Raw genomic sequence first — 12,432 nt, forward strand, 5'->3', positions numbered from 1 at the left:
TGGCTTCTCATGTTGCAGAGCATGGGCTCCAGAGCATAGGCTCAATGGCTGTGGCGCACGGGCTCAGCTGCTCCTGGACCGGGAATCAAACCCGTGTCCCCTGCATTGGCAGGTGGATTCCAAACTCCTGGACCACCAAAGAAGTCCCATGCCATTCCTTTATAATGGCCATAAGCATGTCCTTGGTATATGATTATTATTGATGTGCAGCTTATTTTCAGACATTTTATTATTTACTGGAATATTTCATGAAGGAAAAAATATAGCAAGCACCTAAAACCACCACCCCCGAAAAAAGCTAGGACCTTGATAGTAGCAGACCTACCAGTCTCTGTCGCTCTGCCGCCCCCTGGCCAAAGTAACCATCATGGAATAACACACACACACACACCTGCTGCTGCTACTGCTGTCGCTTCAGTTGTGTCCAACTCTGTGTGACACACACACACACACACACACACACACACACACACACACACACCTGCTGCTGCTACTTCTGTCACTTCAGTTGTGTCTGACTCTGTGCGACCCCAGAGATGGCAGCCCACCAGGCTCCACCATCCCTGGGATTCTCCAGGCAAGAACACTGGAGTGGGTTGCCATTTCCTTCTTCGATACATAAAAGCGAAAAGTGAAAGTGAAGTCGCTCAGTCGTGTTTGACTCTTAGCGACCCCATGAACTGCAGCCCACCAGGCTCCTCTGTCCATGGGATTATCCAGGCAAGAGTACTGGAGTGGGGTGCCACTGCCTTCTCCGACACACATACCTAGGAGTAGCATTACTGGGTAGTTGAAAAGATGTATGTACAACTTCGTAATGGAAGTTTTTGAAAAGTTCCTGTACTGATTCCACCCCTCCCTGTAATATAAAAAGATTCTGTCTCTGCACATGCTCTCAACCCTTGACATTGCCAGACTTTAATTTTTGCCATTCAAATGGATATAAAATGATATCTTACAGATTTTGACTGCCATTTTTCTAGCTGTTGATGATAAGACACACTTATTCATGCCATCTGGCCGTATGTGTTTGCTCTTCTGTAAAATATCTGTTGCCCATTTTTCCCTTGAGTTGATTGTGCTTTTCTTGATAATTTATAAGACTTCTTTATTCTAAACACTAAGGCTTTGTTGGTCATGTGTTGTAGATATATTTCCCTACTTTGTCATTAGACTTTTCACTTTTCCTTAGATTGTCATTTGGTCATTATTATTTCTCCTAGGTTATTCAGTTTTTAATTAAGAAAAATTGGACCCTTTTTTAAAAATAAAAAATCCAAGATCTAGGCTGACTTTTAGTGGCTTCCCTGGTAGCCCAGACAGTAAAGAATCCGCTTGCAATGCAGGAGATCCAGGTTCGATCCCTGAGTCAGGAAGATCCCCTGGAGAAGTGCATGGCAGCCCACTCCACTATTCTGGCCTGGAGAATCCCATGGACAGAGGAGCCTGGTGGGCGACAGTCCATGGGATTGCAAAGAGTCAGATACAACTGAGTGACTAGCACTTTCACTTTCAGGCTGGCTTTTTGCTGGTTCTTCATGTCTTCCTCAGCACCCTGAGCATCACTTGGATGCCGAAACAGGGTGCTGAGCACCGTGAGTCTCACTCATGTCTTTGGCTGCCTGGGGTGGGCAGAGTGTGCTCCGTATAATCCAGGAGGAAGAGGTTATTCATTCAAACTGGAGGCTTATTGTTCTTATTGCCAAGTGTCTCTCATTCATCTGTCTGGCCATCTATCCATCCAACCATCCATTCAGCTAGTCAACAAGCCAGTATTAATTCTGCACCATCAGGGGTGTCCACCACTTGGGGAGATGCTGCAGATTTTGTGAAAATAAAACAGTTCATGCCTCAGAGTACACCATTAAGGGGTTGCCAAATATCTCAAAAGCAAGCATAATTTTAGTTGATTTACACTGAAAGAATACATCTTTTTCACCACTTAAGAGGAAGGAGATGCTATGAGACAGGCATTATGTGACAAAACTGCTGAAAGAATGAGGTTAAACGATGTCATTTCAGTCTTTTCAGCAGGGATGTTCAACTCTTCTCACGATAAACAGTGATTTTAAGATGTTTCTTTTGCTCTCCCATCCTTCTAGGATGATAACAAGCAGGCTGCTTCCTGTAGCAATGGCAGTGTGCTCCCTCTTGTATCTGCTGGTCACCAGCATTCTTCTTTAATAAATGAACAGAATGCCATGATGCTGGGAAAGACTGAGGATAGGAGGAGAAGCGGGCAACAGGGTGAGATGGTTGAATAGCATCACTGACTCAATGGACGTGAGTCTGAGCAAACTGCAGGAGATAGTGAAGGACGGGGAAGTCTGATGTGCTGCAGTCCATGGGGTGACAGTCAGACACAGCTTAGCAACTGAACGACGAATGCCAAGATCGGATAGTTTGTCAGCTTGGAGGCGCTCCCAAGATAAACAGGCTGCACTTTTAGGAAATATTTACTTATTTGGCTCCACTGGCTGTTAGTTGCAACTTATGGGATGTAGTTTCCCCACCAGGAATTGAACTGGGCCCCCTGCATTGGGAACATGGAGTCTCAGGCCGTGGACCAGCAGGGGAGTCCCCTTGCAGCAGGTTGCACTGAAGAGGGAAATGGAGGGAGTAGGGATGCTCCCCAGAAGCAAACCGGGGAGGAACCACAGAGATCATTTTTATATCCCTAGCTCACTCAGCTAATCTAACTCATTACTTCATTAATAATCCCTGTTCTTCCTCTTTGTAGCCCAGACTGAATGTACGATATTTCCCCATGAAGATGGGTTTAAAATTATTTTATAATTAGACTATGTAGAATATCTTACTGTTCCTCCATTTCACAGAATATCTCCAATTCCTTTTCCTTCTTCCTTCCTTTCTTTCTCTCTTTTAAGGTGTTTGGTTAGCCCACGTGCTTACTATGTGGAGTTGCTTATTCCTGTAGGAGAGTTTTGGACCTGTTACCATTTGCAGCACCTCTGTCTCAGTAGGGCTTTGGAGGGGGTTGGGTGGGGGCAGCCCAGCATTCTATCGGATTTTCAGTTCACAGCTCTACTGGAGATATGGAAAGATAATTGCATTTGCAGTGGCAGTAACATGCTTGTCCTTTTGTTCTCCTGTTTAGAAATTAAATTTCCTTCAATTATGTCAATTTTTAGTGTTGATTTGCTGCCAAGCAGCCCTTTCTTGTGATGTGTATCTTTGCTGAGATCCCCTTCCGGTCTCTGCTTACATCTTTCCAAATCCTAAGAGACAGACTGTATTTTCGCAAGTTACATTTTGGGGGTCCCTTGACGTTTACAAGTCTTTTGAAGCCTAAATCTACTTTGAGGTTGTACTATACATTGTTCTAAGCGTTTGTAATTTCTCTCCTTTGTCCCATCCCTCTGTTCAGGGCAGGTACACACACCGCATACCACCACACTCTTTCCTTGATTCCTAGCTTTATTTTGGTCATTGACAATATATACTTCCAGCGCTTAAACCCAAGCTGGAAGTTTAAATCCTAACCTGAAGAACTCTGAGAACTACTGAACAACAACAACAAAAAGTAATTATTTCACTCTTCTCTTGCGTGTAGTCCCTACTTTTCCTAGAATTCCTTTCTGAAACAGAATTTTAAAGTTAATTTGGGTCAGGAAAGTAATCTAAAATATAGCTCTGGGCACACTGAGTTCAGAATTGCTAAAATAACAAAGTTGCTGTCTCAGATGCACTCAACAGGCATGCTAACTTTATGGTTTACATGTATTAAGTATCACAAGCATATTCTTTAATATAAGCCCTGTCCTTTAATACTTAGAGTGCATGGTGTCTGTTCAAAGTGAAATACAGTTGCCAGAAGCTTCAAACAGCTTTATAATCTGCTTTGCTTGTATTTACTAATAGTTTACATTCACTAGAAGTCTTCTCTCTTATTGCTACTATAGTGGTGCTGCTAATCATTTCCCTAATCATTTGGTCTAGAAGGTAATGAAGAGAGGTCAATCCTCCAATACTGAATTTTGTAAATTTCTTCATGAATCTTTAGGCTCTAGCTATTTCATTGGTCTGTCTGTCTTACCACTCAGAGAACAGGATCACTAACTTTAGCCTTCAGAAACAAGAATAGACCACAACACTCATTATGTTAATTTTCAACATTGGGGGGAAAAAAGATATTTATAAGTATAATCTCTGGAAAATTGATGACTGAAAATGAGGAGCTTGGTACCATCCTCTAAAACCAATGGTCAAAAGTTAGAAGCCATAAAAACATAACGAACCATCACGTGCTCCCACGTCAACCCCAGAACTAGAATACTATTAGTTACTTGTGTCTCCAAAACTACCAACAGCCATGGCAGTTTCCCCTTGCAGCATTAGCCATTTGGGAGGCCAAAGGGATCTTTAGGTTCTGTGTATTCCGGTGTCCTGCAGTGCTCTGTTCCTGACCCACAGAGTTGCATAGAAGGACTCTTCCTCACGATATTTTATAAGTTTTTTACTAGGAAGGCCCATTATTTACCTTAATAGCTTGGAACAGCAAAGAAGGATATCTCGCCCTTATCTAGTGGCAGTTCCAGAGCTTTGTCGTTTTCCACGGAAGCACTGCTGGTCTTCTTCCTCCCTACTCTTCCTGGATGTGTTTATCAACGAGGGACAGAAAAGGGAATTCTTCCACTGAATTGACCCTTCCCCCTTTCTGCTTTTCGATTTTGAGATAACTTAACGTATTCTTAGAGTAGTGAACTCTTCTACAAATAAAAGGATTTGGGATTCTGTGGTTCTACACCAGCTTTAGAGCTGGCCTTTTGTTTCAGGGGGATTTATATAAGCTCCTGGAAAGCCATATGGAAGTGCTTGTATTTGTTTAAAAATAGCACATCCTGAATTCTCTTTAGCTTTTGATGTCATGCAAATGGTTGGATTCCATTGACAACCACCATTGTTCTCTAGATCTTTCCTTGGCCTGGCTTTCTGTGACCTCTTCCCTGATCAAATGTGAGCAGAGACACACATGGTGGGGGGAGGGAGGAAACAGCCACGTTAGAAGGGAGCATCCTTCTGGTATTCATTCTGGTTTAAATTATAATGTATATAGCAGGTCTGTTGACTGCTGATTTGTTTAAAGGTGAAACAGTGTTTTGAACCACTTATCTTTGACAACAGACACTTGAGTCTGCAGACCACTTGATATCCAAGCTCCTTTAGGACACAAGATATTGTCTTAAACTGCTTTACGTTCCCATAGCACTTGGTAGGGAATGAGGTAACCTGCACACAGTAAGTATTCAAGAAATTATCTTGTTTTTGAGGGTTTGTTTTTCTCTCTCTCTCTCTCTCTCTCTCTCTCTCTCTGCTAAACTGGGCTAGATTGGCAAGAGTCTGAATGCTCAATAAGTATATTTGTTTTTATTTTTCTTACAGATCTTCTGTTCCCCATTGATATTTCCTCAGTCAAGAGAGAGCATGATTTTTTGGACAGAGATGCTATTGAGGCTTTATGCAGGTAAATTGAAATGTTTTGAGTGTTTTCTTTCTCTTTCCTTCCTTTTTAAGAGCGCAGTATTCATCCCTGAGATGAGTTTGCTTTTGCTCTAATTAGGTCAGGGGTCTCTTTCTCTTTGGCTGCACAGTATGCACAGCCTTAGCTCCCCAGCCAGAGAGCGAACCCGTGCCCCTTGCAGCGGAAGCACGAGGTCTTAACCACCGGACGGCCAGGGAAGCCCCTGTTTATGTCAGGTTTTTGAATAGTATTTGTATATAGAGATTTACTTCTTCATGAATCATAGGCCTTTTAAGTAAAATTAGTAACTTCCTATTATTTAGTATTGCCATTAAAATAGCACTGCCCTAGGGCATACTCAGTAGCATTCCATATTTGATACCATGTGCTTCCTGAAACAGGTAGTGTTCAGGCGGTTTGAAAACCTGAAACAGGGTTTGTTTTTTTTAAGGCAGTGTAGTTGACTGCTCAGCTCCACCCAGGTGCCCTCAAAGAGTCAAAGCTGCTGTTGATTGGAAGTAATACATTTAGAGGAATCAGTGGATGTGGGGGACGGGGAGACTACGCCAAACTAGAGGCAGGAGGACCATGGCTTAAATTCCAGGAAAGCATCTCTGAACCTCTTGAGCTTCCCCACGTACACATTCATAACAATAGGATTAAATACGGCTGTAAAATAGCTCAGCACAGCCTTTAACAGAAAGTAGACAGGCAGCAAATGAGCCCTGATGGGAAATGTGAGAAAAACTGTCAGAAACCCTTGTTCGTGGTGCTGGTGGATTTTCACACTGAGCAGCTCGCAGGCTTTAACGAAGTGGAAGTGATAAAATACACAGCAGACGATGACAGGACACTGATAATCCTCTCCAGCTCTTCAGGACGTATTATTCGTTTTTAAGCTAGTCATCCTTGTAATTTTTCTCAAAACCTGTAAGCCATCAAAGGTGAATTCTGGGGAGAAAAAGATCATACACAGACTAGGTCACTTGTTTATTTGATTGTAAAATTCATTTTCTTTTAATTTCAGTATTACTTTTAACTTGGAAAAGCATCATTGAGGTGGAATGACACCCAGGATGTATTTCCCTTTTACAGGCAAAGAAAGCAATTGTAGCTCTGTGAAAATACTGTTTTCTGCCTTTCTTATGTCATCCATTGGTTTCTGAAGCACCTAACTTAAGCAGGAGTTTTAGGGAAAGACAAATATGGTATTTACAATGGAGTATGGAATGGACTAGTTCTCCTGGCTTCAGAAAGAAAAAAAAAATGCCGCATTAACCACAGAAACACTGTCACTTTTCAAATCCAATTGAATGACTGCTTAGAAAAGCCCAGGGTATGTAGACACTTTCTGAAAGGAACCTGATTCCACAGCCCCCCACCCACACCCTGCAGAGTGTATAATATCATAGCTATGTCATCTGTAATGAAAAAATGTCCCCGACGCAGTTTAGGAGGGAAGGAGACCACATCTGGAATATAAATTACTCCAGACATTTTTGAAATGTTTGAATGCTTAGCTGTGGGACAGAATTAATTTCTTCTCAATTCATCACTGGTGATAACGCTTAGAAATGAGGTCACTCCTAAGATGTGTCCTAGGAGACATAACTCATTGCGTCAGATCATCCGTCTCACACATTTCAAGCTACTGAGTGAGTGTGCCCTGTAAACAGCAGCAATGGCTTAGGAATTTCTGGGTCATAAAAATATCATGGCAGCATCACAGCCCAAGGGGTCATGATTAGATTCTTTTTTTTTTTTTTTTCTTAAATATCAGTTTGAAATGTAGTTACCCTGTTCTGGGTTTAAGGGCGTCCTCCGTACTTTGTGGCTAACGCTGGCTCTCAGCACCATCAGAGCGTCTACCTCTCTTTGAAGGGAGTAAATCTGTACTCTTAGATCTTTGATGGAAAGAAAAGCCTAAAAACGACTAGACCTTGCTCTCTCTTTGGATCCCACAAGTGTATTCTGATCGGTCTTCGGTTTCTCTTGCTGTTATTGCTGTTCAGTCACCCGCTCGTGTCCAGCTCTTTGTGACCCCATGGACTACAGTCCATGGGATCAATTTCTCTTATGTGTAGAATAATATCTCATAGGTTAAGTATAAGAAGGAAAAGCAATGATGGATGTCAAGTGCTTTAAAAATTACCGGGCCTAAAACTGACACCCAGATTTGCGTATGTGGAGAAAGGCTTGGGGTAGGATTCAGAATTCAGGAATAGTCATCAAGTTGATTGTACTGAAAAACCCAAGGTCTCTTGTCCACACTTTCATAGAAACAGACTTCTTATGGCAAATGATTTTCCTTGGAGAGGGCTAAACGAATGTTCTGAAGAAGAAGGAAGTGGCAAGCGTCTTCCTTGGAAATGCCCTCCAGATCCTGGGATGTCATCAGAGTAGTTGGGGACACTTGCTTTTACTGATGATGGTATTTATCTCATTTGCTAGACTGGCCTCTTCTGTGTACTCTCTCAGCCCACAAAATTCAAAGGGCCAGCAGACCCTGAATCTATAGTGTTGTTTGAAACTTTGCCTTGTGATCTGTGAAGTTTTTTCCTAGACAGACTCTTTCATAGACTTCCATCTTTTTGCCTTGTTTGAGCAGTTTGAGCAGTTGATTCTAAATACATATGGTAGTGTAGTTCACAGAAACTCAGCTAAAAGTTTTACTTTAATAAAATATTATTAAATATTTAATAGTGTTTTTAAAACTTCTTTAGGTTTGTTTTAAATGAAATAATTCTTGCATGGTTTCTCTTTCCTGCCACCCCTCCCATCCACACACACACAGAGCAAAAGCTCCCATTTACATACTAGTACACACTCCCATGTTCTGCTTAAAGGTTATTATAAACATTCATGTACTTACAAGTTTTGTGCAGATCTTAAAGCTCCTTTTGGTCAATAATCTAGTAGGCGCTGACCTCTCAACATAATCTACTAAGAGCAGAAAACTTGTAGGCAGTGTGTTCTTGAGAATGATAATGATACTGTCTTAAATAATATAAAGTTCTATACAGTTTTGTAATGACCAAAAGTTGTAATTATGCAACTGCTAGATTGTTTGGGTTTGGATTGCTCTTAACATGGATTCTTAACATGCACCACTTTTAAGCAGTAAACATACTTGTTTCCTTGGAGAGATTGGCTTTTGTCCCAGTCGGCGCTAGCTTTGCTCTTATGATCCAACCCTGATGATAAAGCCAAGATTCCGAGAGCATCACATTCAGTATTAATACTAGAGGAGTGATTCACTTGTCTTGAAGCATATGCAGATGATAATGCAAACTGTGACCTCTTGGAATACCTTTTCTGAAATCTTCTCTAACTTCGTATATCCCACATTGCTGTTTTCCTGTGAGGTTACAACTGACTCCTATGAATACACCAAAGAATTACTTAAATAAAGTGATCATCATATAATGACAAATCGTATAATGACAGTAGCATCTTCAGTCTGTACTTTATTATTAAACTGCCCTTGAAGAGCCTAAGCTCTGTGAAGCACCCAGCCACTTAGTACATTTCAGCTATGTTACTATTTTGGTCCTATTGAAAGAAAAGCAATTGCAGTAATTCCAAGAAAATATCTTTAAGGCCTGGAAGAATTTTTATTTGTCAGGTCTATGTGGGAAATTGTTCCTTTTTTCTTTTTTTTATACTTTTAAATAGTATATTTCTTAGGAAACTCAACATTATTATGCCAAATAATAACAGCATCTTGGAAATACATTTCTTTGAACCTTTCATTTCACCTTCAGCATCTCAAAGTAGAATAAAACTGGTAAGCTATTCATGGATGTTCTTGACACCTGGCTAGTATTTATTCTTTGGGGGTATATTCTTAGAGAGAGACGGGGGAACAATGTTCTTGGGGTTGTTTTTTTTTATGTTTTATTCTCTTTTTTAAAAAATTGTTTATTTTTTTTCTTTGGAGGATAATTACTTTACAATATTGTGATGGTTTCTGCCATATATCAGGCCATAGGTATACGTTCCTTTTTCCTTTCTCACCTCTCTTCTGCTTTCCCTGTTTTCACTTTGACTACGTGAGGCCCAGGACCACGCCTGCCATGGTTTTATCAGGGTGCTTGCAGCTCCTCCAGCAAAGCTCTTGAACCTCTGATGGCTCACTCTGTGCTCCCTCCCCCTCTGAGCAGAGTGCAAGTTGCCCAGCAGATAAGACTGACACATTCCTGAGGAGCTGAGCCAGCAGGGACCCTGGGGGCCAGAAAGGACCCCCGGGCTTCCGGACAGACAGTGTGAGATACCAGTATTCTCCCATTCACTGGAGGAGTCATACTTAGGGTAGAAGCTGCTCCCATATGTTATCATGATTAACATTTATTTTAGAAAGGAACGCGGAAGAGACTGCTTCTCAGGGCCAGAGTCACCGTGCTTTAGTCCTGTAGCCTTGGACCAGGTTTGTGTCCACTCCAAGCCTCATTTCCTCATCTAGACATTGAAAATAAATAGCAGTGTCTCTATCAAGACGAAATAATACACGTGAGGCTCCAGGCACAATGCCTGACCCAGAGTGCATCCCCAACTGCTACTTCACCCCAGTACCCTCACTTTGGAGGTGTCTAGGGGACACGTGAATTCCATAAAAACTTCAGGAATAACTCCGGGGCTTCAGTTTTGAAGCTCCATTAGCTTGGTACTACCTAGAGGAAAAGGTAACACTGACCTTTACAAAAATGACCTTCTTTTCTGTTTGACTCAAATCTGCAGCTTGTGAAGTAAGTCCCTCCCCCACCCCCAGAGGCATCCATGCTTAGTAAACTTGATTATAAACACCACTCGACCATTAAAGCCCAAATGAAGTCAAGTGGGTATTTGATTTCAGGTTTGATTAATGAAACCCAGACCTAAGACTGTAACCATCCTGGATTCTTTACATCTTAAAAACATTTGAGAACTAAAACACTGTGGATACAAGTCATTGAAGTAATGGATGCCCCTTTGAAAGGGACTTTATATCCACTCGTTTTAATGTCTGTGGACTTTTTTTTTTAAAGTTATTTGTGTTCTTTCCATTCCCATTATCAGAAAGACTTTTCCTGAGCATAGGTGCTCTGTTTAGGATTATCTTTGTTTATCCTATAAGCAGGCTACCACATAATCTATGAAATCAAAGGCAGTCTTATCAGCAGGCAAAAATACTTTCTACCCTCCTTTATCCAAGTTATTAGACAAGCTGCAAGGACAGGATCAGAACGATAGAGCCTTGAAGAGGGCTCAGAATCAGTTTGAACTTGTGTGCATTAAATGTGCTTGTCCTGTGAAATAGGAAGAACTGCAGTCTTAACTGATGGTGGACAGCAGCTATGTTAAGGATCCATTTGAAGACAACTAAGTGATGGTCATCTGGAAGATGTTAGGAAGATTTGGGGCCTGAAAAGCTGTCATTCAGTTTTACATGCCGTTTATTCCTGCGTCTGGAAAGGGTTTCTTTCTTTGAGCTATTTCATTATTTCCCAGTGAGGTAGAGTTTTGCTTTGTTTTAAGTACTTCATTCTCAATGAAGCTAAATTACTTTCCTAATTTTAAATTATTACTCTTTGGCTGGAATTTTTTTTTTTTAAAGCATTCAGAGTAAAAAATTTGACTCCTGTTCCAAAGAAGAATCTGACTCAAGCGCTTATTTTTTGAATTTTTAAAGATGTTGACCTTTGAAGTATACAGTTTTTAAAATTAATCGTTTGCACTATTGCTATGACTATACCAATGCATTTTCCTGTCCTATACAGGAAGCTGAAAAAAGAATTAAGTAGTAAAGAGAGTTCAAATCTCCTTTCTGTACAGAGCTCACTAAATTTTTTAACAGACTACCTATCATTTGTTTATCATTTGTCAGAGATAACTAAATTTTTACATTTGAATTTTGATTTGAGATAAAATACATTACAACAGCAAACACTTTATTCGCCAGCAGCTCAGCTTGGTTACTTATTCATGTTCCTGCTTCTGTGAAAGGAGACCACTGGCTTTTACTTCTTAGCACTGGGTAGAAATACTTAATGGCTCAACTTAGGGGCTATTGGAAGAATACATGTCTTCAAATGAGGGTTGTTTGTTCTGTGAAGAATAAGAGGCATTTTACAGAACCACTGCAGTGTGCCATTTCACTGTAAAATAGTAATATTTAATGTAAATGAAAAAAACTTGTGAAATATAAAAATATTTTTAAACTTCACTTTTTAAAGAAGTTTCGGATACTCTTCTCAATTAATGGATTTAAAGAAACTCAAACACGTCAACTGTTTGGAAAAAATATTTATCCACCCCTCCTTGGTTTCCTGTCTTTGCTAATGTTATTTCTTTGCACTGTAGGCGTCTAAATACTTTAAATAAATGTGCGGTGATGAAGCTGGAAATCAGTCCTCATCGGAAAAGAGTGAGTATATAAAATGTATCATAGAGTAGGAACAAAGGAGAAGATGAAAAACTGGATTATGTGTTTTGTGATAGATTTTGTTTCACAAATTCTTACTTCCTTGTTCTAAAAATACCTACATTTTAAATGTTATAATCCAGACAGGTTTACCAAAAACTGCGTAGCCTTATGTAATTGAAACCAATAGCTGCAGCTAGCCAATACCCTGTGTCTTGCCTGCTATTTTTGATCTGAACAGATTTTCTGTGATTTTACCTCATTAACTCAATGCCTGCAACATATTAAAGGGATGAGGCTTAAGGAATTCTGGTGCATTTTGCATTGCCTCCCTGCAGAAATTGCAATTGAAGTTCTTGGGAACTCTGTCTTCCCATGTGTAAGAGTACCTATGTTTTGAAGCTGTAGAGATGGCAGGGAAGGCTGGCTGGTGGGATATGGAAGACTAGAGCTTTGAAGGGAGAAAAGGAATTAGAGGAGAAAGAGGGAGGCTGGAAATCCCACACATTCTAGTGAAATGCCGGCACGTAACTGATTCGGATGGTATTTT

General features: G+C 40.7%; 1 protein-coding gene across 7 annotated transcripts in view; it reads left to right on the forward strand.

The window, feature by feature from the left end:
* The window catches only part of DLC1 (DLC1 Rho GTPase activating protein), a 519,553-nt gene that overhangs the window by 489,772 nt on the left and 17,349 nt on the right, over positions 1-12,432 (forward strand). For all 7 annotated transcript variants that reach the window (XM_012105836.3, XM_042241334.1, XM_060406932.1 and 4 more), the window contains 2 exons: positions 5,404-5,485; positions 11,822-11,885. In XM_012105836.3, the coding sequence (XP_011961226.2) occupies positions 5,404-5,485; positions 11,822-11,885 (146 nt within the window). The remainder of the gene's footprint in view (positions 1-5,403; positions 5,486-11,821; positions 11,886-12,432) is intronic.

Source organism: Ovis aries, chromosome 26 (assembly GCF_016772045.2).
Source record: "Ovis aries strain OAR_USU_Benz2616 breed Rambouillet chromosome 26, ARS-UI_Ramb_v3.0, whole genome shotgun sequence".
Lineage (NCBI taxonomy): Eukaryota > Metazoa > Chordata > Mammalia > Artiodactyla > Bovidae > Ovis > Ovis aries.